The sequence below is a fragment of the Dermochelys coriacea genome, chromosome 7 (genome assembly GCF_009764565.3).
Source record: "Dermochelys coriacea isolate rDerCor1 chromosome 7, rDerCor1.pri.v4, whole genome shotgun sequence".
Lineage (NCBI taxonomy): Eukaryota > Metazoa > Chordata > Testudines > Dermochelyidae > Dermochelys > Dermochelys coriacea.
The window spans coordinates 53,789,856-53,815,850 of NC_050074.1; the positions used below are offsets into that span (position 1 = coordinate 53,789,856).

The 25,995-nt window shown below is 47.1% G+C and overlaps 1 protein-coding gene across 23 annotated transcripts in view; it reads right to left on the reverse strand.

The window, feature by feature from the left end:
- Nucleotides 1-25,995, reverse strand: part of USP54 (ubiquitin specific peptidase 54) — a 250,097-nt gene that overhangs the window by 84,098 nt on the left and 140,004 nt on the right. For 19 of the 23 annotated variants that reach the window (XM_043517996.1, XM_043518001.1, XM_043517998.1 and 16 more), the window contains 3 exons: nucleotides 17,679-17,813; nucleotides 7,329-7,442; nucleotides 6,733-6,815 (listed from right to left, as the gene is read on the reverse strand). The exons of 1 other annotated variant lie outside the window; for it this stretch is intronic. In XM_043517996.1, coding sequence (XP_043373931.1) covers nucleotides 6,733-6,815; nucleotides 7,329-7,442; nucleotides 17,679-17,813 — 332 coding nt within the window. Of the gene's footprint in view, nucleotides 1-3,094; nucleotides 3,150-6,732; nucleotides 6,816-7,328; nucleotides 7,443-17,678; nucleotides 17,814-25,995 lie in introns of those variants that run through there. 3 more of the 23 variants (XM_043517995.1, XM_043518004.1, XM_043518003.1) reach the window with 3 other exon arrangements.

A 25,995-nucleotide genomic window follows, 5' to 3' on the forward strand; every position in this document is an offset into this window, starting at 1 on the left:
TGTAAACAACATACATAAACGCAGCATGGATTTTTATGTTCATCATGTTCCTTCAAATGCTACAGTCCCAAATAAAAATTTTAATCTCATTTGAAATTCTTATGACAAACATTAAATATTAATATTTTAAATGAATAAAACCATTCAGATAAACAATATCAGCCAGAAAACTCACCTAAATGTTAGCAGACAAAAGGGGAAATACAGCATATGCTCACAACCCTTTTGATATACTATCAGCACTGATCTACACTAGGAGTTGAGGTCGAATTTAGCAGCATTAAATTGATTTAACCCTGCACCCGTCCACACGACAAAGCCCCCCTTTTTTTTTTAAGCTTAAAGGGCTCTTAAAATAGATTTCCTTACTCCATCTCTGCAAGGGGATTAGCGCTGAAATTGGCCTTGCCGGGTTGAATTTGGGGTATTGTGGACACAATTAGATGGTATTGGCCTCCAGGAGTTATCCCAGAGTACTCCATTGTGACCGCTCTGGACAGCACTCTTAACTCAGATGCACTGGCCAGGTAGACAGGAAAAGGCCCGTGAACTTTTGAATCTCATTTCTTGTTTGGCCAGTGTGGCAAGCTGCAGGTGACTGCAGAGCTCATCAGCAGAGGTGACCATGCAGAGCTCATCAGCAGAAGTGACCATGATGGAGTCCCAGAATCGCAAAAGAGCTCCAGCATGGACCGAACGGGAGGTACAGGATCTGATTGCTGTATAGGGAGAGGAATCCGTGCTATCAGAACTACGTTCCAGTTTTCAAAATGCCAAAACATTTGTCAAAATCTCCCAGGGCATGAAGGACAGAGGCCATAACAGGGACCCAAAGGAGAGTCGTGTGAAACTTAAAGAGCTGAGGCAAGCCTACCAGAAAATCAGAGAGGCAAACAGCCGCTCTGAGTCAGAGCCCCAAACATGCCGCTTCTATGATGAGCTGCATGCCATTTTAGGGGGTTCAGCCACCACTATCCCAACCGTGTTGTTTGACTCCTTCAGTGGAGATGGAAGCAGGTTTTGGGGATGAGGAACATGATGATGATGAGGTTGTAGATAGCTCACAGCAAACAAGTGGAGACACCGGTTTTCCCAACAGCCAGGAACTGTTTCTCACCCTGGACCTGGAGCCAGCATCCCCCGAACCCACCCGAGGCTGCCTCCCGGACCCGCCAGGCGGTGAAGGGATCTCTAGTCAGTGTACCTTTTTAAATAGTATACATGGTTTAAAAGCAAGCGTGTTTAATGATTAATTTCCCCTAGCATTCGCAGCCAGTACAGCTACTGGAAAAGTCTGTTAACGTGTCTGGGGATGGAGAGGAAATCCTCCAGAGACATCTCCATAAAGTTCTCCTGGATGTACTCCCAAAGCCTTTGCAAAAGGTTTCTGGGGAGGGCAGCGTTATTCCGTCCACCATGGTACTTTATCATGCCAGGCCAGTAGCACGTAGTCGGGAATCATTGCAGAACAAAGCACTGCAATGTATGTTTGCTGACATTCAAACAACATCCATTCTTTATCTCTCTGTGTTATCCTCAGGAGAGTGATATCATTCATGGTCACCAGGTTGAAATGGGGTGCTTTTCTTAAGGGGACATTCAGAGGTGGCCATTCCTGCTGGGCTGTTTGCCTGTGGCTGAACAGAAATGTTCCCCACTGTTAGCCATGGGGAGGGGCTAGCCACGTGGTGGGGGAGGCAAAATGCGACCTTGTAATGAAAGCACATGTGCTATGTATGTAATGTTAACAGCAAGGTTTATCGTGAAATAGGGTACCATTGTTCTATAAAATGTGTCTTTTTAAATACCACTGTCTTTTTTTTTTCCTCTCCACCAGCTGCATGTGTTTCAAGGATCACAGGATCTTCTCCTTCCCAGAGGCTAGCGAAGATTAGAAGGCAAAAAAAAAAAAAAGAAAAGCACTCGCAATGAAATGTTCTCTGAGCTCATGCTGTCCTCCCACACTTACAGAGCACAGACGAATGCATGGAGGCAGACAATGTCAGAATGGAGGAAAGCAAAAAATGACCGGGAGGAGAGAGGGCGGGCTGAAGAGAGGGCTGAAGTTGAAAGGTGGCGGCAGCATGATGAGAGGAGGCAGGATTCAATGCTGAGGCTGCTGGAGGATCAAACTAATATGCTCCAGCGTATGGTTGAGCTGCAGGAAAGGCAACAGGAGCACAGACCGCAACTACAGCCCCTGTGTAACCAACCACCCTCCTCCATAACCGCCTCACTCAGACGCCCAAGAACGCGGGGGGGGGGCCTCCAGCCACCCAGCTACTCCACCCCAGAGGATTGCCAAGCAACAGGAGGCTGGCATTCAATAAGTTTTAAAGTTTTAAACTTTTAAGTGCTGTGTGGCCTTGTCCTTCCCTCCTCCACCAGCCCCCCGAGCTACCTTGGTAGTTATCCCCCTATTTGTGTGATGAATTAATAAAGACTGCCTGAATGTGAAGCAACAATGACTTTATTGCCTCTGCAAGCAGTGATCAAAGGGAGGAGGGGAGGGTGGTTAGCTTACAGGGAAGTAGAGTGAACCAAGGGGAGGGGAGTTCATCAAGGAGAAACAAACAGAACTTTCACATCGTAGCCTGGCCAGTCATGAAACTGGTTTTCAAAGCTTCTCAGACGCGCACCGCACCCTCCTGTGCTCTTCTAACCGCCCTTGTTTCTGGCTGCACATAACCAGCGGCCAGGCTATTTGCTTCAACCTCCCACTCCTCCATAAACGTCTCTCACTTACTCTCACAGATACTGTGGAGTGCAGAGCAAGCAGTAATAACAATGGGACTATTGATTTCACTGAGATCTAAGTGAGTCAGTAAACTGCGCCAGCGTGCTTTTAAACATCCAAATGCACATTCTACCACCATTCTGCACTCGCTCAGCCTGTAGTTGAACAGCTCCTAATTACTGTCCAGGCTGCCTGTGTATGGCTTCATGAGCCATGGCATTAAGGGGAAGGCTGGGTCCCCAAGGATAACTATAGACATTTCAACATCCCCAACGGTTATTTTCTGGTCTGGAATAAAGTCCTTTCCTGCAGCTTTTGAAGCAGACCAGAGTTCCTGAAGATGTGAGCATCATGTACCTTTCCCGGCCATCCCACATTGATGTTGGTGAAATGTCCCTTGTGATCCACCAGTGCTTGCAGCACTGTTGAAAAGTACCCCTTGCGGTTTATGTACTCGCCGGCTTGGTGCTCCAGTGCCAAGATAGGGATATGGGTTCCGTCTATGGCCCCACCACAGTTAGGGAATCCCATTGCAGCAAAACCATCCACTATGACCTGCACATTTCCCAGGGTCGTTACCCTTGATATCAGCAGATCTTTGATTGTGTTGTCTACTTGCATCACAGCAGCCCCCACAGTAGATTTGCCCACTCCAAACTGATTGCCGACTGACCGGTAGCTGTCTGGCGTTGCAAGCTTCCACGGGGCTACTGCCACTCGCTTCTCAACTGTGAGGGCTGCTCTCATCTTGGCATTCTTGCGCCTCAGGGCAGGGGAAAGCAAGTCAAAGTTCCATGAAAATGCCCTTATGCATATGAAAGTTTTGCAGCCACTGGAAATCATCCCAGACCTGCAACACTACGCGGTCCCTCCACTCTGTGCTTGTTTCCCGGGCCCAGAATAAGCGTTCCACGGCATGAACCTATCCCATTAGCACCATGATGCCCACATTGCCAGGGCCCGTGCTTTGAGAGAAGTCTGTGTCCAAGTCCTCATCACTCTCGTCATCGCGCTGACATCACCTACTCGCCCGGTTTCACTTTGCCAGGTTCTGGTGCTGCATATACTGCTGGATAATGAGTGTGGTGTTTAATGTGCTTTTAATTGCCAAAGTGATCTGAGTGGCCTCCATGCTTGCTGTGGTATGGTGTCTGCACAGAAAAAAGGCATGGAACGATTGTCTGCCGTTGCTCTGATGGAGGGAGGGGCGACTGACGACATGGTTTACAGGGTTGGCTGACAGGGAATTAAAATCAACCAAGGGGGTGGCTTTAGATCAAGGAGAAACAAAAACAACTGTCACACAGAATGGCCCCCTCAAGGATTGAACTCAAAACCCTGGGTTTAGCAGGCCAATGCTCAACCCACTGAGCTATCCCTCCCCCCCCCCCCCAGTATTTCAGGCAGGACTGAATCTCCCTTAAACTTTTCAAGGTGCCCCTGACAGACCTCACTAAAACGATTGTCGGCCGTTGATTTCACAGAGGGAGGGAGGGGGGAGCAAATCAATACAAAACAAGTCTGGTGTATTTCTTGTTTTGATCCACTCCATCTATCTTTTACATCTTTGGCTGGCAGATGACGGTGCAGTAGGACTGCTAGCCAACCTCATCTCCTGTCTGCTCATCAGAAGATGGTGCAATAGGACTACTAGCCATCCTCATCTCCTGCCTGCTCGCCATAAGATGGTACAATACAACTGCCGGCAGGACTAAAGAAAATGACCTGGTCGAGTCACTCCTCTTTTAGTACCTGTGCCCATGTCTGCCCAGGCGCTCCTGACTGACCTTACCAAGGCGGCTAGGAGCACCTGGGACATGACGACGACAGTTATCAGGCCTATTGCATCGTCTGCTGCCACAAGGCAATGAGCTGCTACTGTGTAGCAATGCAGTACCGCATCTGCCAGCATGCAGGAGATGTATGGTGACAGTGAGCTGAGCGGGCTCCATGCTTGCCATGGTATGGTGTCTGCACAGTTAACTCAGGAAAAAAGGGGTGAAACGATTTTCTGCCGTTGCTTTCACGGAGGGAGGGAGAGCCTAACGACATACCAGGAACCACCTGCAACAATGTTTTTGCCCCATTAGGCATTGGTATCTCAACCCAAAATTCCAATGGGCGGCGGAGATTGCAGGAACTGTGGGATAGCTACCCACAGTGCAACACTTCGGAAGTCGACACTAGCCTCAGTACTGTGGAAGCACTCCGCCGAGTTAATGCACTTAGAGCATTTTGTGTGGGGACACACACAATCAACTATATAAAAACGATTTCTAAAAAACCGACTTCTATAAATTCAACCTAATTTCGTAGCATAGACATACCCTCAGTCACAATTTCTCCCCACTGATTTGCATGACAGAAGCTATTTCTGATTTTCAAGACAGTATCCAAATCCCTTTTCACTCCCCCACTGCATGGCTTTTATCCTGGGCAGCAGGTGGGCAGTTAATTTATTTCCATCTCAATCAGGATTTCGAAAATAGATGGTAACCTCAGCCTTTTATCAACTCTGGTCAGTTTCTTGTAGATAATCATTTGTGTCACCAGCATTTGGAGAAAGGAAAATGTGCTATTTTCCTAAACTATTAGATGGCTGAAGCCAAGACTTTATGCATTTTCTTTTTTATTTATTTGGAGCAAGTATTTTTAGCTATTATTTTTATTCATTCATTTATTCTTTTAGTTTCCTTTTCATGGTAGTCTGTATGTTATATCATCAGGTTTAATTACACTAAACCATAACTGATTTGCCAAGAGAGGATAAGAGGAATGCTTAAGGGCCTCTAGATTTTTAGCTCTATTTATCATACAGAATAATGTGTACATAATTTACTTTCTTGCTCTCAGGATAAGACATCTGACTGAATTAAGTCTAAAATGTTTTCTTATAGTTCCAAGAGAACACGCCAAAGTAGGAATAATGCTGATAACTTATATTGTCTACTTATTTAAGCTGGTTATCTGTGAAGTGGTTTTCATCTAGACGGGCAAGAAGAACAAGCAAACTACTGTTAAACAATTCAATGCACCTTCTATAGGCTTAACAAGTGGATACCTCCTTTTTTTAGGACTTCCTTATGGCTGATATTGCTTTTAGTGCATTTGTTCATAAAATAACTAATTAGCCAGAAAACTCATTTTAAAAAAATGAGGGGATTTTAAAAAATTATTGGTTTTATGTGCTCCCGACAGTCAGGCTTCCACCGTTCAACACTGACAGCTCTTAGATAACTTCATGTGGAGAAACAGCATGAAGCTGCTGTTTGAAGCTGAAAGTTAAAACAATTACTTCAGTTTTTCATTTAAATATTTATTGATACATCCAAGTCTAAATGTAGTACTAGGATTTTACAGGTAAATCTCTGTTTAAACTGAAAGCCCTATAATGATATTGTAATACTGTTAGGAACAAAGATAAAGTAGCTTTGCAACAGAAACAGTGTTGAAATAATCTGACAGGAAGGATTTCATGCATATGAACCACAGAAATGCTAATTTAAAAAAATTGGTTTAATGCTCATGAAAGTGAATCTGAACTGAACTACCCTTTGATATTTCAGTTCAGCCTACCACACAGTTCTACCAATGCAATTCAATCTTGGCCTTAATTACTCTTTTCTGTTCCAGTTCTGGGCACCACAGCTGTCAATGTTCTTCAGCCCTCAACTGCAGTACTACTCCTTTCCAGTCCTGTTCCCTAACACAGCTCTTCAAGTACCTGTTCCTCTGTTCTGTGCAACTCCCCACCATAAACAATCCTCTATCTCTATAGCTCTGTCAATGCACCTAAATTCTTGATCTACATCTACCCTCCATCCTAATCTTCTGTCCCACAGCAGCCTTATGTTCCAGACCACAGCTATACTCCACTAATAATGAGCAGAGAATGTTCTGTATATTGAATTATGTGACAGTGCAGAAAAATACCATGACCAAAGTGCTACTGTAAACAAGGTCAACTCTTTTCCCATATAAAACCCCAGACTCACCAGAGTGAAGTGGTGGAGATGTAATGTACCATCTGGATAAAAGGCAGAGGGTCAGAGGTGGCACCACAGCTGGTACAGACACACTAAAACAAGAAGAGAAAGTAATACCATGAGAAGGCTAAACTGATGAGTCCATGTCACGTATTGTGTGGCTAGGGTTGCCACCTTTCTATTTGCAGGTAAACAAAACCCTGAGGGCCTGCCCCCATGCACTTCTTCCCCCGCCCCCCCAAGGCTCCACCCTCATCGCTCTCTCCTCTACCCCCTCTCCATGTCACTCACTGGATCCTCTCAAGGAGCCTGGCTGCAGGTAGGAGGCAGTTCCACCTGAGCAGAGACTGGCACAGGTTAATGACCCGGCGTGTCCCCCTGCCCTATAAATTAGAGTTGCCAGGTCCCCAAAAACTGGACACCTGGCAACCCTAAATGGCACCCAGACACAGAAGCCAAAAACTGGACTGTCCAGGTATAAACTGGATGGGTGGCAATCCTAGCTGTGCCTGTCTGACATTTCGTCAGACATTATGCCTGATTTCTGAGGAACTAAACCTAAATGGGGAGTTGGTGCTTTGTGTAAAAAAATATCACTATCTCACCTGTTCAAACAAGGTCATTGCAAACTTCTGGTGAGAAATGCAGTGCTGAGCGGTGCAGATATCCTCTTTTGACTCATCTGCAATGTGGAAATGAATCCGCATCAAGATATTCTCCTATCCCGAAAGGAGAAAAAAAGTGAAAAAGTTGATAATTTGTAATGCAGACAAATGAAAATTAATTACACATAATTCACTACAGTATCTCAGAAATACTAAAATAAATAATGCTGTGTTAAAAAGTGACATTTTACAACAGGACGGAGTGCTCTTCCCAACATTCTAAATTCATTTAGGAACTAAAGAGAATGGCATTTCATTGATATTAAAGAAAATAGCTACTGCGTATTTTATCTGGAATGCTACACCAATTAACCTTTTTATTTATTTACTAGCCTATTTGCAGGTTCTATCATTATTTGTTCTGACAAATTTCTCAAATGTCAAATGTTTGGCTTAAGTGAAATGGGCACAGCAGCTCTGTGGTGTTTAAACAGTGGGCTGACACTGTCTGGAAGAAAACAGGCTCATCATCCTGGAGTAACCCTTATTAATTATTGTATAATCAATGGATTTTACACCGTGCACCCAAAACTCGGTATGAAAGGGAACTTTATAACATAAACAAAGAGCTAGACAACTAATGGAGAGGCAGATGAAATTCTGCAAGAAGCAAGAGTACTGAACACAAACTGTCTTACGAGCACAGATACCTAGAGGTTATTTCAGACAACTCCCTCTGTTCTCTACATCGTAGAAGCTCTGTTTCAGGATCCCTCCCAGTACGTCAACATGGATTTATGGTAAGAAGGCCACAGATACCTCTATTAGTATTGTTTTAACTATTTAACTTGACCAGCTTGGACAGACAGGAGAAAGGCCACAAGGGACTCAGTATCTGGGCACAGAATAAGCATTAGGCACAGACTCCCAAATTTAGGCTGCCATCTTGTGCTGCAGGAAGCATTCAGTTCCTCTCAACCCCAAAAGCAAGTCTATATCTACACTGCACTTTTCGCTAAAACTTTTGCCGCTGAGGGTGTGAAACCCCCCACCCCCGAATGACAAAAGTTTTAACACTGAAAAGCACCTGTGTGGACACCACTTCGTCAGCCGGAAACGCTCTCCCACTGATGAAGTTACTGCCCCTGGTGACAAAAAGCAGCTATGCTGCGTACCTAACAATGGCATGGTTGTAGTGGCACAGCCACACTGTTGTAAGGTGCGCAGAGTAGACACAGCCCAAGTCTCTAGTCCTTATGATTGCAAAGAAAACCTTGAAAAGGTTAACTGAGTGCAAAGCAATGGAGTGATGTCTGCCCTAGGGCTTGTCTATACAGGAAAGTTTTATCAGTTATACTACTAGAATTACACAAGTACAGTTAAACCAACATCAGCATCCATGTGGGCACCCTTATTGCAGCATAAGGGTATGTCTACACTACAGTGGCTGCAGCAGCATTGCTACGGCACTGCAGTTGTGCCACTGTAGCACTATACTGTAGGTGCTTCCTACACCAAAAGAAGTTTTTCCCATTGATGTAGTAAACCTGCCTCTTCAAGATGCGGTAGCTAGGCCAGCAGAACTCTTCTGTCAACCAAGAGCTTGCCTACACTTAACATACTACAGCAGCACAACTGCATTGCTGCAACTCCTCAGTGTAGATACTGCCTAGGGTGATGGGAGGGACTCTCCCCTCAGTGTAGGTAATCCACCTCCCACAGAGTGTTAGCTAGGTTTGAATTCTTCCATCAACCTCGCACTGTTTACATGGGGACTTAGTTCAGCTTATCTATGCCATTCAGGGGTGTGGATTTTTCATACTCCTCCTGACAGACGCTGTTAAAACAAAAAACGGTTATCTACTTTTCATAACTCTTGTTCTTTGAGATGTGTTGCTCATGTCCATTCCATTCTAGGTCTGTGCAGGCCCACGTGCACAGTTGTCAGAGATTTTTGCCTTAGTGGTATCCGTAGTGCTGGCTGTGGCGCTCTCTAGAGTGCCGTGCTCATGGGACGGTATATCAGGCACCGCCAACCCTACGCACTCTCAGTTCCTTCTTGCTGAAAATGCCGACAAATGGGCAGGAGGGAGAGTAATGGAATCGACATGAGCAACACATCTTAAAGAACAACAATTACAAAAGGAAGATAACCATTTTTTCTTCTTCGAGTGCTTGCTCCTGTCAATTCCATTGTAGGTGATTCACAAGCAGTACCAATGGAGGCGGGCTCGGAGTTCATGGTCTTGCAGCACTGTTCTGCCAAAGCCAGTGTCTCGTGAACTTGATGTGTAAGCGCATAATGAGATGCGAACATGTGGATGGATGACCAGGTCGTAGCCCGCCAGATTTCTTGGATTGGCACCTGTTCCAGGAAGGTTACTGATGACACCTGCGCCCCTAGTCAAGTAAGCCATCACAATCGCCGGCGGGGGCACCTTAGTAAACTCATAACAGTGCAGATGCAGGTCATGATCCATGATGATATTCTCTGGGCAGACAGTTATTGGAGACTTTTGCCTTAGTGGTATCCATAGGGCCAGCTGTAGCATCCTCTGGAGTGCCACGCTTATGCCATGTATATCAGGCACTGCCAGCCCTGTGCCCTCTCAGTTCTTTCTTGCCAAAACCTCCGACAGAGGAGCAGGAGGATAGGTAATGGAATGGACGTGAGCAGCACATCTCGAAGAACAACAGTTACAAAAGGAAGGTAACTGTTTTTTCTTCTTCGAGTGTTTGCTCATGTCAATTCCACCCTATGTGACTCTCAAGCAGCACCTATGGAGGTAGGTGTGGAATTTGCTGCTTGGTGGCTTGCAGTATTGCTCTACTGAAGCCAGCAACATCCCAGGCCTGCTGGGTAAGTGCATAGTAGGATGTGAAGGTATGGACCGATGACTAGGTGGCCGCCCTACAGATGACCTGGATAGGCATTTGGGCCAAAAAGACTGCTGAAGAGGCCTGGGCCCTGGTAGAGTGGGTGGTGATGATTGCTGGGGAGGCAACTTTGCTTGATCATAGCAAAAGAGAATGCAGGCAGTGATCAATGTGGAAATTCTCTGAGAGGAAACAGGCTGACCTTTCATCCTGTCGGCGACAGTGATGAATAATTGTGCCAACTTGCGAAATGGCTTGGTCCTTTCAAAGTAAAAAGCCAGAGCCCTCCAGACGTCCAGGGCATGTAGCCTGCATTCCTCCTCTGACTTATGTGACTTTGGAAAGAAGACCAATAAGTAACTTAGGAAGGAGAGAACAGGAAGTCAAAGGCTCAAAGGGGAGACCCGTGAGACATGACAGTACCAGATTCAAGTCCCACGGAGGAACAGGATCCCTGACTTGTGGGTAGAGACACTCCACACTCTTGAGGAATCTGGCTGTAATATCCCGAGAGAAAACCAACCTGCCTTTGAGTGGTGGGTGGAAGGCCAAGATGGCCACTAGATGGACCTTGATGGATGAAAGCAACAAGCCCTGAAGCTTGAGGTGCAGGAAGTAGTCTAGAATGATCTGCAACGGGGCTCGCTTGGGACAGACCTCCTTATTCGCCATCCAGCAGGTGAATCGCTTCCATTTGGCCACGTAGCTGGCCGTGGTGGAGGGCTTTCTACTGCACAACAGGACTCGCTGGACCTTGGACGAGCACTGCCTTCTTGTGCATTTAGCCACGCAGCAGCCAAGCTGTCAGACGAAGCGTCGCCAGGTTCAGGTGCAGGAGACTGCTATGGGTCTGGGACAACAGGTCCATCCTGAGTGGCATCTGGAACAGGGTCACTACCGAGAGGTCCAGCAGTGTGCTGAATCAGTGATGGTGTGGCAACACCGGCGCTATGAGGATGACCTTCACCCTGTCCTGCTTAATCTTCATGAGGACCCTGTGCAGCAACAGCACTAGAAGGAAGGCGTACATCAGAGCCCTCGGCCACAGGAGCAGGAAGGCATCTGACAAGGATCCCCGGCCCCTGCCCTGGAATGAGCAGAAGACATGGCATTTTCTGTTCTGCCTGAACACCAATAGGTCCACCTGGGGAGTTCCCCACCTGTGGAAGATAGAACTGACCACCTCCGGGTGAAGGGACCACTCTTGGGGAAATAAGAATGTTCTGCTGAGGCAATCCACCCAAGCGTTCCTGGGCCCTGGGAGGTTAGCGGCCACAAGATGGATGTTCATGCTGCAGGCAAAAATCTAAAAGCCAGAGTGCTTCCTGACATAAGGCAGATGAGCTGGCTCTCTCCTGCTTGTTGATATAGAAGACCGTGGCCACATTGTCTGCTAGGACCTGAACCGCCCCACCTTGTATGTGAGGCCGAAAGGCCTGTCAGGCTAGACGAACCATCCTGAGCTCCCTGAAATTACTGTGCAGGGACAAATCATGACTGGACCAATGGCCTTGAGTACTCAGATCACCCAGGTGGGCTCCCCAACCCAGGTCCAAAGCGTCGGAGATGAGAGATAGTCACCAATGAGACTGGGGTCGCAAAGGGGACTTCCTCCAGCACTGACATGGGATCTTGCTACCAAGTAAGAGACGACAGTACGCCGACTGGAATCCTGATCGCCTGGGTCCATACTGTGCTGGTTGGGGACATAGACCGACACTGGCCACACCTGCAGAGGCCTGAGACAGAGTCATGCATGCCAGACCACGTAAGTGCATGCTGCCATATGACCCAACAGTCTCAGGCACATGTGGGCAGTAGCGAATAGTTGGACATGCAGAGACGAGACAAGGTCCACCATGGCCTGGAACAGAGACTCGGGGAGGAAGGCTCTGGCTCAAGTGGAATCGAGTACCGCCCCAATGAACTCTATGCATTGCACTGGGGTAAGAGTTGACTTTTTTTTGTTTATTATCAGGCCCAAGTCACGGCAGGTGGAACAGACCAGATTGAGACGCCTCCACACCTAATCTGAGGACCGGATGCTTATCAACCAGTTGTCGAAGCACAGGTACTTTTTGACTCCCTGACATCGCAGGTAAGTGGCCACTGGCGCTATACACTTTGTGAAAACTCTCGGGGCTAACAAGAGACCAAAGGGCATCGCTGTGACCTGGAAATGGCGCTGGCCCAACGTGAAACAGAGGAAACGCCGTTGCCCCAGGAATATAGAAATAAACATAATTTAAATCGAGGGCGGCATACCAGTCTTCCAGATCCAGGGACGGGCTGATGGAGCCCAGAGAAACCATATGAAACTTCAACTTTTTGAGAGATGATTTGTTGAGGTGGCACAGGTCTAGGATAAGTTTGAGGTCTCCTTTTGCCTTCGGAATGAAGTAGTAATGGGAGTAAAATCCTCTCCCTTCCATGTCCTGCGGAATCTCTTCCACTTCCCCTAGGCTCAGGAGGTTTTTGACCTCCTGAACAAAGGGTTGCTTGTGAGAAGAGTCCCTGAAGAGGGATGGGGAAGGAGGATAGAAGGGTTGGTCGGCTACAAACTGCAGCGTATAGCCTAACGAGACTGTCGAGCATCCAGAGGTCCAAGGTAATATTGGACCAGGCTGACCAGAAAGGGTGGAGGCAGTTGAGGAAGATGGGGAACAGACCTGGTGCAGCGACTGGGGCACCATCCTCGGGCACAGCCTCAAAACGACTGCTTCTGGCTGTCTTGATCCCTGGAAGGAGCAGGCTGGACAGGTGGACGAGACGTCACTTAAACCCCGTCTTTGTCCTTTTTGTAGGAGCCAGAATGAGGGGTACCCCAAGACTCAACAATGGTGGAGGCAGTGGGGGGCAGACCAGCTTTCTGGCCTGCTGAGGAGTCTGTAGTCCTAAGGAGCGGAGGATGGCCTAGGAGTCTTTAAGGCCGTGTAGCCTAGCATCAGTCTGCTCCAAGAAGAGCCCCGTTCAATCAAACTGGAGGTCCTGGAGGGTGGATTGCATCTCCTGGGACAGCCCGGAAGTCTGTAACCAGGAGCTACGCCTCATGGCTATTGGAGAGGCGACCACCCTAGATGCCAAGTCCATGAAGTCCCAGGCCATCTGGAGGACACCTCTGGCTACCACCCTGCCCTCTTCTATGAGAGAGGCGAACTCCTGTGGGAGGCTCTCTTTGAACTTGCCAATGGAATCCCACAGGTTAGAATAGAATATCAGGGTTGGAAGGGACCTCAGGAGGTCATCAAGTCCAACCCCCTGCTGAAAGCAGGACCAATCCCCAACTAAATCAAATTGTATCTTCCAAGTAGGGCCCCATGGGTAGAGACCCTAAATTGGAGGCTTGCTGTGGAATAATTTTTTCTGCCAAATAAGTCTAACCTCTTGGCATCTTTATTTTTGGGGGTGCCACTCACCTGTCCCTGCCTGTCTCTTTAATTGACGGCAGATACGACCAGGGACCCTGCAAGAGGGTGCACGCATAGGAACTCAAATCTAATGTTTGTCTGAATCGGCGACCGACAATTGGTGCGAGGAGGGCATTGGCATAATCGGCATGCCCCATGCACTCCAATAGGGCAATTGCATTGGCCACTGGCCCTGCTGCCAGGATGGCATTGTGGAGGATGCAACCTCAGGAGCCCAGTCACAGTGGTGCTGTCTCAGCAAGGGGCTGAACTCCCTCTCCGTGCCAGAGGAATCCTTCTCTGGTGACCACAGCAGGGCTGTGGACATCTGAGTCCGGCGGCTAACCATCACTGTGGATGAACGGAACCTTGAATAGGCAGATTGGTGCCGGGAGTAGGGGGATCAGCACCACGTTGCGGAATGTATCTGTGGTCTAGACTCTGCCATGAGTCTGGGTCCCTTACTGCTCCCTTGAGATGGTGATGGATCCCTTGGGGGGGGGGTAGGAGGTCCCCTAGGGGATGTACCCCATGTAGCTCCTGGGTGGGCAGGCAGCCATAACAGGGTTCTTTACCTTGGTCCTTCTTGCTTGGTGCTGGTCCCACTTTTTTGGCTTCTTCTTGGGCACTGGCAAAGGGGAACAGTGCCAGGTAGAACCTGGTGCTGGGGGTGCACTACGCACTGAGACCAAAGTACTGGGAGTTGAGTCCAGCTGAGACGGCTACAAGGCTAGGAGGAGAGCAGCCTCCATGAGGGCTCTCAAACGGATATTGCATTCTTTTTGTGTCCTGGGACACAAGTTCTTACAGATTCAACACTTCTTTTATATGCAATCCCCCCAAGCACTTCAGACAGCTGCCATGGGGGTCACTAACAGGCATAGGCCTATTATAGTCAGCGCACGGATTAAAATCTGGAGACCAGGGCATGCTCTGCCTGGGGCAAAGTCTCCATGGGACCCTAACTTACTAAGTACAGCGAAGAAGGAAATTGCTGATCACTTGCCAGGCAAGAGGGAGAGACATTCCAACCAACCACCATGCACAGGCTCGACCCCCCTCTGCCCCTGGCCCCACCCCAACTCCACTCCTGCCCCACCCCTCCCACCTCCATTCCAAGCCCTTCCCCAAAGTCCCCACCCCAACTTGGCCCCCTCCATGCCCCATTTGACTCCTTCCCCAAATCCCCACCCCGCCTCTTCTCCGCCTCCTCCCCTGAGCATGCCATGTTCCAACTCCTTCCCCCTCCCTCCCGGAGCTTGCTACAGCTGTTTGGTGGTGGCAAGCACTGGGAGGTAGGCGGAGGAGTGGGGATGTGGCACACTCAGGGGAAGAGGCGGAGGAGGAAGTGAGGTGGGGAGCTTGGCTGCTGGTTGGTGCAGAGCAACCACTAATTTTTCCCCATGGTTGCTCCAGCCCCGCAGCACCCACGGAGTCGGCGCCTATGGCACCATGGGTGGTAAGAAGGAACTGAGAGGGAGCAGGGCCAGCAACTCCTGATATACTGACGCATGAGCGTGGCACTCCAGTTGATGCCACAGCCGAACTATGGATACCGCTAAGGCAAAAGTCTCTGACAACTGTGGTCGTGGGTGTGCACACATCTAGAATGGAATGGACATGAGCAAGCACTCGAAGAAGAATCTAATTTGCTAATATAGACCAAGCCCTAGCTATATCTACAGTGGGGGTTAGATTGACCTAATTATATCACATAGAGTTTGTAATTTTTCCAAGGCCTAAGCGATGTAGGTAGGTCAGTCTAATGTTTAGTGCAGACCAGCCCTAACGCTCAGTCTACACTAGTAACTTATGTCATAACTACATTGCTCAGGAGTGTGGAAAGTCCAAAATTCTGAGTGACGCAGTTGTACCAACCTAACTCCCGGTGTAGAGAGCACTATGTCGAAGAGAGGGTTACTGCCTCTCAGGGCGGAGGAGTACATACACCAACAGGAGACGCCCTCCAATCTGTGTAGATAGCATCTTTCCTGAAGTGCTATAGTGGTGCACCCGCTTCAGTGCAGCAGTTTAAGTGTAGACAAACTCTAGGAGTGGCCTTTTTTTGTTTGTTTGTTTGTTTGTTAGGTTAAACATCTTCCCAAGCAAACAAAACAAACAAGCAAATGTCCCTCTTGTACAGGAATAAAGAGTGTCCACACAGGGTTACGCCAATATAACTATATTAGTTTAAATTCACACATTGACTTGCACTGGTATAACTTTCCCATATTGACAAGCCCTTAGTTTATACGCAGCTTAAAGGGCTGCCTATAAAACAGTTCTTAGAGGTCTGAACTGCCCCATTCATCATAATGGAGCATTTATTCAGATGCCCTATAATGAAAAGTCTCAAATGTACTGCTGACTAAAGCATGCAAGGAATAAGAAAAATTTATCATGAAGCTATGCCACTGTCAGTGATGTTGCACTGTACTTAGAAAGTTATCACCACTTAATTTATTTTCTTATTTTGAATCTTGGAGCCAAGAAACAGTGTTTAGCAGTTTATCTATTTATCTAGTGTGATAAAGTTCCTCCTTTACCTTGGTGGATCTTGCGATTATTGGCGGATTTGCTCGCCTTGGAGATTCAGAACAGCCCTTAGTTTGGCTGTTTTCGTGAACCCACAGTCCAGGACAACTCCTCCTGTGTCTGAACAGGAGTTGGGAGGTTTGGGGGGAACCCAGGCCCGCCCTCCACTCTGGGTTCCAGCCCAGGTCCCTGTGGAATGCAGCTGTCTAGAGTGCCTCCTGGAACAGCTGGGTGACAGCTACAACTCCCGGGGCTACTTCCCCATGGCTTCCTCCCAACACCTTCTTTAGCCTCACCATAGGACCTTCCTCCTGGTGTCTGAAAATGCTTGTACTCCTCAGTCCTCCAACAGTATGTGTTCTCACTCTCAGCTCCTAGCGCCTCTTGCTCCTAGCTCCTTACACGCGCACCACAAACTGAAGTGAGCTCCTTTTTAAACCCAGGTGCCCCGATTAGCCTGCCTTAATTGATTCTAGCAGCTTCTTCATTGGCTGTAGGTGTTCTAATCAGCCTGTCTGTCTTAATTGTCTCCAGAAGGTTCCTGATTGTTCTGGAACCTTCCCTGTTACCTTACCCAGGGAAAAGGGACCTACTAACCTGGAGCTAAGTTATCTGCCTTCTATTACTCTCCTGTAGCCATCTGGCTTGACCCTGTCACACCAGGTATTTATATGGCCCCATTTCCATAGTATCTGAGAGCCTCACACTCTAGTGTATTTATTCTCAGAACATCCCTGTGAGTTAGAAAAGTGATATTATTCTTATTTTACATATGGGAAACAAATTTATTTTGCCAAACTCAGTAATGTTCTTTTAATTTTTTATTTTAAAATTCCTTCTGAGTTGGAAATACAAACCCGCCCACACCCTGCCCCCCTACGGCCAAATTTGCAAACTGCCTACAATGTATTCTGCTGGGAATCTCTTGCTGCGGTTTAACCATTCAAAGGGGATGGCTTGTAAGACTAGGTGCTCCCATACAGCTCAGATGCTGCATATTAGCAGCTGTCTAATTAAATACACATTTTAAAGTTGCTACATGACAGTCTGATCTCAGAGTTACATGAGCATCCCAACTTTACATACCTAGGCCAGATGTCTGGCAAGAAGCTCAACACAACTAAGAGTTGTCACAGGAGGAAACTATTGCCCTCTTTGGTCAAGAAAGTTACTCTCCTGAAGCTCTGGGCATTCTATCCCAATTTGTCACAATTTTGCAAATAAGGAGTTCTCCACATAGGCCTTGTCCAAACAACATTTGAAATGGTCAGCAGCAACTGAGCACAGTTTCAGCTACAAAAATGAAGAGGGACTGTGTTTCCATTTCTCATTCATTAGCAATGGTCCCCAACAAAAACACACACCTGAACACTACAAACTTTGGGACTCAGGACCACCTCTCTTTTATAATACACAGTCCCTATACACATGTGGCTATGAAAATCAAAATAATTTAGTGTGGTGTTTTCTATACACCTCTGCAAAATGGTCAGCTACCCGTATAATTGTGATACACAAACGGCATACTCACAAAACATTCAGCAGCATCATCCATGATGCCCAGCTGGAAGCGCTGCTCATCCTGGAAGGTCTTTGCAAGAGCACTGCGTAGGGCATCAGAGGGCAGTACTTTCTCACTGCTACATTGGAACTGATTGAAGATACCCTGGGGGGGAAAGAGAAAGAAATGTCATCTTTATGTTTAGGATAGGAATATTACATATTCCCAGTTGGTTTACTAAGCTTTGGGAGGTAAACTTAAAATGAAAAGTTTCTAAATCTAATTCTCCACTTAGGCCAGAAAATTAAGATTGGTTTAACTATGTCAGTCAGGTGTGTGTAAAATCCACACCTGAGTGGTGATGTTAAGCCAACCTAAATCCTTGTGTACACAGCACTAGGTTCAAGGAAAAATTTTTTCATTGACCTAGTTACTGCCTCTCAGGGAGGTGGATTACCTATTCCCATGAGAGAACTCCTCCTGTCAGCATCAGTAGTGTCTACGCTGAAGCACTATAGTGGCACAGTGCTTTAAGTGTAGATAAACCCTTAGTATCAATTAATCTGCTCTGTTCCCTCCTGTTCAAGTTCAAATTTCTTGGTCTTCATCTTCAAGGCACTTACGTTACTCTGCTCCATTTCCTTCCTAATTTCTTATGCCACATCAAACCACAACCTTCACCAAATGTCAGCCTCAAACTTTACTCATCCTTTTCTTGCACAATTTTCCTCATGCTTTCCCACACAATTTACAAGACATGAAATACTACCCAGTTCTGGTCCACTAGGCCACCACTCTAATAAGAAAGGCCATACCAGATCAGACCGATGGTCCTTCTAGTCCAGTATCCCATCTCTAACAACAGCCAAAATGAGATGTTTCAGAGAAAGGTGCAAGGAACCTCTAAGTGGGTGATTATGGAATTATATGCACACAGGGGAAGTTTCTTCCTAATCCCATTAGAGTTGTTTTATGCCTGAAGACTGAAAGTTTTTGTGTTTTTAAAATCCAGTCTAATGTAACTGTGCATGTTTTCATTACCCATATAAATGTTCAATCCTTTTTTGAATCCCCCTAAGCTCTATTCTTCAGTGATATTTTATGGCTAGGAGTTCCAAGGGATAGGTATATGCTGTGCAAAAAAAAAGTCTCTGTCAGTTGTAAATTTACCGCCTTTCAGTTTTATTCAAAGTCCTCTTGTTCTAGCATTATAACTGAGTAAGTAGGAGTGACTAGTTTATCTTCTCCAGACTGTTCATTATTTTGTACATATCTAACATGTCCTTTCTTTGGGTTGTTGGGTTTAGTGTGCAAGTGTTGGGTGGTGTTGATGGCCTGACAGACAGGATGATTTGGTGGTCCTTTCTGAGCTTGAATCCTGACTATTGGGCATACATAATATTTTTAGTATCCTTTTCCATACCACTCCTTACATAGCCTAACTTTTGTTTTTGCTTATTTTGTCTGCAGTCGCACACTCAGCAGCAGCTTTCCTAAAGCTGTCCAAATGACACCCAGGTCTTTTTTTTGAGTGGTCAGTGCTGAGAACCCAGCAATGTGCATAAGTAGTGCCAGTATGTATCATTCCTTCCAATCTGGGTTACAATGAGTTTACCAACACTGAATTTCACCTGCCATCATGCTGCCATTCACATAGCTTTGATAAGTCCTTAGGAGGCTCCTCATAGTAGTTGCAGCATTCCCTTTATTTGTATCCCTCCTAAGAACTCACTTTTTCAATTACGTTCACAAGAAAACAGTCAACAGTAGTTAAGTAAGATCAGGCCCACTGATTTCAGGGGGAGGGGGGCAAAGGGGGCCTTTGCTCAGGAGCCTGGGGAGGGGGTCTCCGCTGTCCCCACCCCAAGCACCAACTCTGCAGTTCATATTGGCTGGGCAATGGCAGGAAGAAATCCCCCTGGAACCCACGCCTAAGAGCTGCTACCAGAGGGGTGTGCCGGTCACTTTCGGGAGCCACCTGAGGTAAGTGCTGACCCCCTGACCTGCTCCTGCACTCCAACCCCCTGCCCCAGCCTAGAGCCTCCACCCAAACTCCCTCCCAGAGCCCAACCCCTCACCCTCTCCCGCACCTAAACTCCCTCCCAGAGCCCAACCCCGCACCCAAACTCCCTCCCAGAGCCCGACCCCGCTCCCCCTCCTGCACCCAAAATCCCTCCCAGACCCTGCAACCCTTCCCACACCCCAACCCCCTGCCCAAGCCTGGTGAAAGTGAGTGAGGGTGGGGGAGAGTGAGTAATGGAGGGAAGGGGGATGGAGTGAATGTGGGGGGGCTCGGAGAAGGGACGGGACAGGGGCGTGGGCTCAGGGCTTTGGGTTTGCACAATTAGACAGTTGGCCACCCTACTGGGTGGGCATGTACAAGCCCTGGCCGTGTCAGAAAAGTGCAGCTGGCAGCTTGCTGGGCATGAGCCAGTGCAGGTGCAGCACCACCCAAATGTCAGGCAGACCGCGTCCACGTGGGCACCCATTGACTGTTCTGCCCTATGATCTGGTATTGCTGTCAGCGGGCTTGAGTAAAATCAATCATTCCCAATTAAAAATAGCATTATTAAACTAGCCAAATAAGTGGAGAATGGAGGAGCCTGAAGTTGCCAGATTGTTGCTTTGTTTGCCGAGCTAGCATCATAGGTCTAATTCCTGTGTGCATACCTTTAAAGAAGATTTATAATCATTTTGCCCCGTGCCACTTCTTGCCATTAATTACAGACAGCTTTTCCCCAGCACTGAGATGCTGCATGCATTGGACATGGACTGTCTATATCTTATTTATTTTCCAAGTTTAATTACTGTTATTGGTCTCTGAATTATTGTCATTTCCATGAGCTGGTGATTTGGGATAAAGTTTGCTAAGCCCTGCAATCTTGGGTGCTTTCAGGGAACTAAGAAATTGCAACACAAAGCCTCTTATGTTAATAGTAATTGGTTCCTGTATGCTATTCCTGCAAAGAGCAGAGGAGATCAAATTACACCTCATTCCCTTCATCCCCTATGACACACTGGACCTCAAAGTAGCACCCTGTAACCCCCATATTCACCATTTGTATATGGTTGTGATATTTCATAAAAAGCATGCTATGTACGATACTATATGAAAGATCACGATCTGCTGAAACTCATTGTTCTGTCAAAATATGTATATGTTAATGTGTAGGAAGTTATGAGATTTTGCTATATGGTTGTTATTGAAATATGTTGTGAGTTTGGGAGACGCCCACTGCTAGCACTTCAATGACTAAGATGGTGACCCACACCCAAATGAGTGTTAAGCAACCATCACATGCCATTGACCAGCACAGGAATTTTAAACGAGACAGTTGTGCAAGTACCACATAAGGAGGATTGCTCAACTTTCTGACTCGGCAAGGCCTACCAGGACACGTCTGGGCCAGTGTTTTTCCTGGGACAAGAACTGAGTGTGTAAAATCAGGGACTGCAGCATCACGAGACCACCTCTCTCCTCTCCCACCTATGCTGAAGGCAACAAGATTGCTGGGAAGACAAAGGCCTGGTCTACACTGGGGCAGGGGGAATTGATCTAAGATACGCAACTTCAGCTACGAGAATAGCGTAGCTGAAATTGATGTCTTAGATTGACTTAGAATCACTTACTTCGTGTCCTTGACGGCTGCCGCTCCCGTCGACTCCGCTTCCGCCTCTCGCTGTGGTGGAGTTCCGGAGTTGATGGCAGAGCTATCGACTTATCGCATCTACACTAGACGCGATAAATCGATCCCCGATAGATCGATCACCACCCGCCAATCCGGCGGGTAGTGTAGATGTGTCCAAAGACTTTAAACTGAAGAGACTGGTCCCAGGCTGAGAAGGAAATTTAGCCTGTGTATTAAGAACTGTAACCTGCCTGAAACATCAGGTGGGGTGAGAAAGGCTGTTTAATTCAATTCTTGCTTAATCTGAAAGTTTAGGATTTAGACTGTGATTTTATTTTTATTTGTTAGGTAACTATCTCCGACTTTTCTGCCTACAACTTATAATCACTTAAAATCTTTCTGTAGTTAATAAACTTATTTTAATGTTTTATCCTTACCAGTGAGTTTGTCTAAAGTGCTTAGGGAATCTGCTCAGATTGCAATGGTTGGTGCGTGTCCACTATCCTTTACCAAGTAGCAAACTAATTAATGAGCTTCCATTGTTCAAAAGAAGGTCTTGAGCAGTGTAAGGCAGTACATTTCTGGGGTGCAAGGCTGGGAGGATTTGCTGGTGTTTTCCTGTGTATGGTTCATGAGTGGTTTAGAGAGCATTCATACAACTTAGCTGGATGTGTCCCCGCATGTTGCTGAGTGAGTGATAACAGAACCTGGAGGGGTTTGCTGCTTGTCACTAGCAAAGCATTGTGAGAGACAGCCCATGCTGGAAAGTTCCCACAGTTCCAGGTTGTAACCTGGGATCCCATCACACCCCCCAATCCTGCTTCCGCCTCTCTCAAAGAGCAATCATATTCTCTTTGGAGAACACCAAGAACATTTAGTACAGAAGAAAAGAGTAACACATTATAGTCCCACTAAACATATCTGTAACTGGGATTTCTCCAATAGCAAACGAAGATCTGGCAGGACAATGTAAAGGGAGCGGGAGAGTAAATAAGGTTGATATCTTGCCACAGTTTCCAAACAAATACTAACTGGGTGCATCTGTACTCAAAATTTTTGCACCGTTGGTGTGGCACCAGTGCAGTTCCCTTAGCGGCAGCAATGTTGGAAATGCTAGTGTTGACAGGGTTGTGCACTACAGTAGTAAAAATGCCTTTGCCCTGTTGACACTATTATTTATTATTTGGTATTGTGGTAGTGCTTAGGGGCCCATTCAGGGTATGTCTACACTGGAATGTAAGCCCAGGGTTTGAACAAAGGCTCAAGCCTAACCCCCCTTCTGTCTAAACACAAATTGTGCTAACCCAGGGCTCAGTCTGAGGACCTCATAGGGGTTCAGGGTGTAAGCCTGAGTCAAGCCAGGACCCAGGGTTCAAGCCCTATTACTTGGCTGTCCAGATGCATTCTTATGGGAGTCATGCTCTTGGAGTCTGCCAAAAGAATTCCACAACCCCACAGGCTAACTTTCTTCATCCTCTGGAAAGCCAAGTTTGGTGGACAGTCAAGTTTTCTCGCACTGTATTATGAACAAAGGGCAGCCACGTTTTGGGAGGGCGCTGGAAGTCTGGGATATGGGTGGTTGGACTTGGGCCTGCATTATGCAGTGTAAATGCTGGAGCTCCAGGTTGGGGTCTGTGATAAATAAAGTGGTGGGGTAGCTCCTGTTTATGGACACCCAGCCAGCCAGTTAGCTATAAAATTCCTTTTAGTGGCTGTTCTCTGCTTGCTTTACCTGTAAAGGGTTAACAAAGTTCCCCAGGTAAAGGAAAAGGAGTGGGCACCTGACCAAAAGACCCAATGGGAAGGCTAGAACTTTTAAAAATGGAGAAAAAACTTCCCTTTGTCTGTTATTCTCTGGAGAAGGAGACACGAGGCAGCAATGCTATAAGCAGTAAGGCTTCATCAGATAATACCTAGAATTACTTATTTGAAATCCCACAAATGTATAAGTAAATTAGGAATGTTTAGCTAGACGCAATCAGGTTTTTGGTTTTGTTTTTTTTTTTTTGTTATTTTGGCTTGTGGATCTCCTCTGTGCTAACCCCAGACGCTTTTCTTTTGCTCGTAACCTTTAAACTGAACCTCAAGAGAGCTACCTTAATGCTTAATTTTTGTAATTGTTTCTTTTAAGATCTAGCAAAAAGACTAAGTTCCAAATGTATTTTCCCCCCTCTTTTCTTTTCTTGTCTTTGCTGCCTGCAGGGGGACAGGCCTGCAAAGGGATCAGCCTGCAAAGCCAGGGAGTCCAACAAACCGTTTATTTTGTTTTCTTTTCTATGTGTGTGGCAAAAGAATAGTTAGGCTAGAGTAGGGCAGCCCTGTGCATGAGGTTGAGGTCAGACACCAAAACCTTAGAAAAACCAGTCTTCCCAAAGCAGCACACCACAGAGAAGACAGACCCGATAAGCCCAGACATCCAGCTTCATGACGGAAATGAACAGGGGAATGGGGACTTCCGAGGACGGAAGGGACAGCCCTCCCTCAACCGAGATCCCAGGGTCGGGAGGGAGGCCTTTAACTCAGGCCAAGTTCTAACTGAGGCATAAAGGAATTTCTACCTAGAGATGAAGCGCTTGGAAGTGGAGAACGAGTGCTTGGAGGCAGAAATGCAGGCAAAGCGCTTGGAGGCAGAAGCGGAGGAGAGAAGAGAGGCGAAGCGCTTGGAGGTAGAGTTAGAGCTGAAGCGCTTAGAGCTGGAAAGGGCTAAGGTGGGTCTACCAGATAACCCTAACAGTCCTTCTCCAGGTGCCACTCCCCATTCCAAGAAATTCCCCACATATAAGGTGTGCAATGATATAGAGATGATCTTAGAAATTTTGAAAGGGCCTGCCTTGGATACAACATCTCTACAGACCAGTATATGGAGGAGCTGAGGCTGTAGCTCAGTGGACCCTTAGCAGAGGTAGCAGCTGAAATGCCTAAAGAACCCATGAACAACTACAAACTTTTTTTAAAAAAGGCCAAAATTAGAACGGTCCTAACACCTGAGCATGTCTGTCTGTGGTTCAGAGCCCTAAAGTGGACGTGGCGTTTTCCTGACACGCCTACCACATTGTAAAAAATTGTGATGTCTGGATATCAGGAGCAAGTGTTAAGTCTCTGGAAGATCTGTCTCTCCCAATGCAAATGGAGCAGTTCTTAGAGGGTGTTCCTGAGGAAACAGAAAGGTACATCCTAGATGGGAAGCCCAAAATTGTAATCAAGGTGGGGGAGACCGGAACCAAATGGGTGGAGGTGGCGGAGAAGAAGAAAGCTAATAGCAGTTTGAGAGGATACCAGAAGGGGCAACCCGAGACGACATCCCACCATTGGGATCATCCGAAAGCCCCACCTTGCAAAGAGGAGCCCTCCACACAGCCAGGGAGATCCCAGATGCCCTCTCATCCCACCACCCCACTTTCCAACCACCCAACTCACCCCAGCCCGCAGTCAGCTGGGCGATGCATTAAATGTAATGAGCTATGGCATGTAAAGGCCAATTGTCCCAAGAGCACCAGCTGACTGCAGCTCATCACCTTGGCATCCCACCAAGAACCTTCAGGCCCAGATGCCTCACAAATATCACCAGAGCGAAGGGAAACTGAGTGTGAGCGGGAGGAAGATTACTGCATGGAGAAACACCGGTGCACAGGTGTCAGCTATCCACCAAACCCTGGTGGACTTCAAATTCATCGACCCAGAGGCCCAAGTGACAGTGCAACCCTTTAAGGCCACCTCTTAACCTGCCTACAGCCAGGTTGCCTGTCCAGTACAAGGGCTGGTCAGGAATATGGACTTTTGCAGTCTATGACGATTATCCAATTCCCATGCTGCTGGGAGAAGACTTAGCCAACCATGTGAGGCTAACAGAAAGGGTGGGGATTGTTACCCGCAGCCAGGCTAAATAGGCCTCCACACCTAACTCCATTCCTAAGCCTCCTACAGGAACCAAGCCAGAGGTGGTGAAACGAGTCTATGGCAGCAGCTGTAAATCCAGTTCCTGGAACCCAGCCAGAACCAGCCCAAGGTTCAGTCGGCACCAGAGTCAGGGGAGGCAGCACCAAAGGGTGCCACAGAGCCTGCACCTGCAGCAGCAGCTAAACCAGCGCAAGAGGCTCAACCAGAGCCTGAAATACCACCTAGTACAACAGCGGAAAGTGGTTCACAGTCAATGGAAACAACCCCATCACCTGAGCTATTGGAGAAACTGGGATGTGCCCAATTCATCTCAGTCTTAGACTTAAATGAGAGGTACTGGCAAGTGCTGCTAGATGACTGAGCCAAGAAAAGGTCAGCCTTCATCACCCATTGTCTGAATTTAATGTGCTCCCTTTCGGACTGCGAAATGCATCCGCCACTTTCCAGAGACTGGTAGATAACTTTCTGGCTGTATTTGGGGAATTTGCAGTCACCTACCTTGACAATGTGGCTATATTCTCTGATTCATGGGCAAAATAGCTGGAGCACCTCCAAGTTGTCTTCCAGCACATAAGGGAGGCAGGATTAACCGTTAAGGCCAAAAAGCATCAAATAGGCCTAAACAAAGTAACGTACCTTGGACAGCAGGTGAGTCTAGGTACTATCAACCCCCCACAAGTGAAGGTAAACGCTATCCAAAATTGGCCTGTCCCTAAATCAAAGAAACAGGTCCAACCCTTCTTGGGCTTGGCCGAATATTACCAACGATTTGTACTACACTACAGTCAAATTGCCACCCTACTGACAGTCCTGACCAGGAA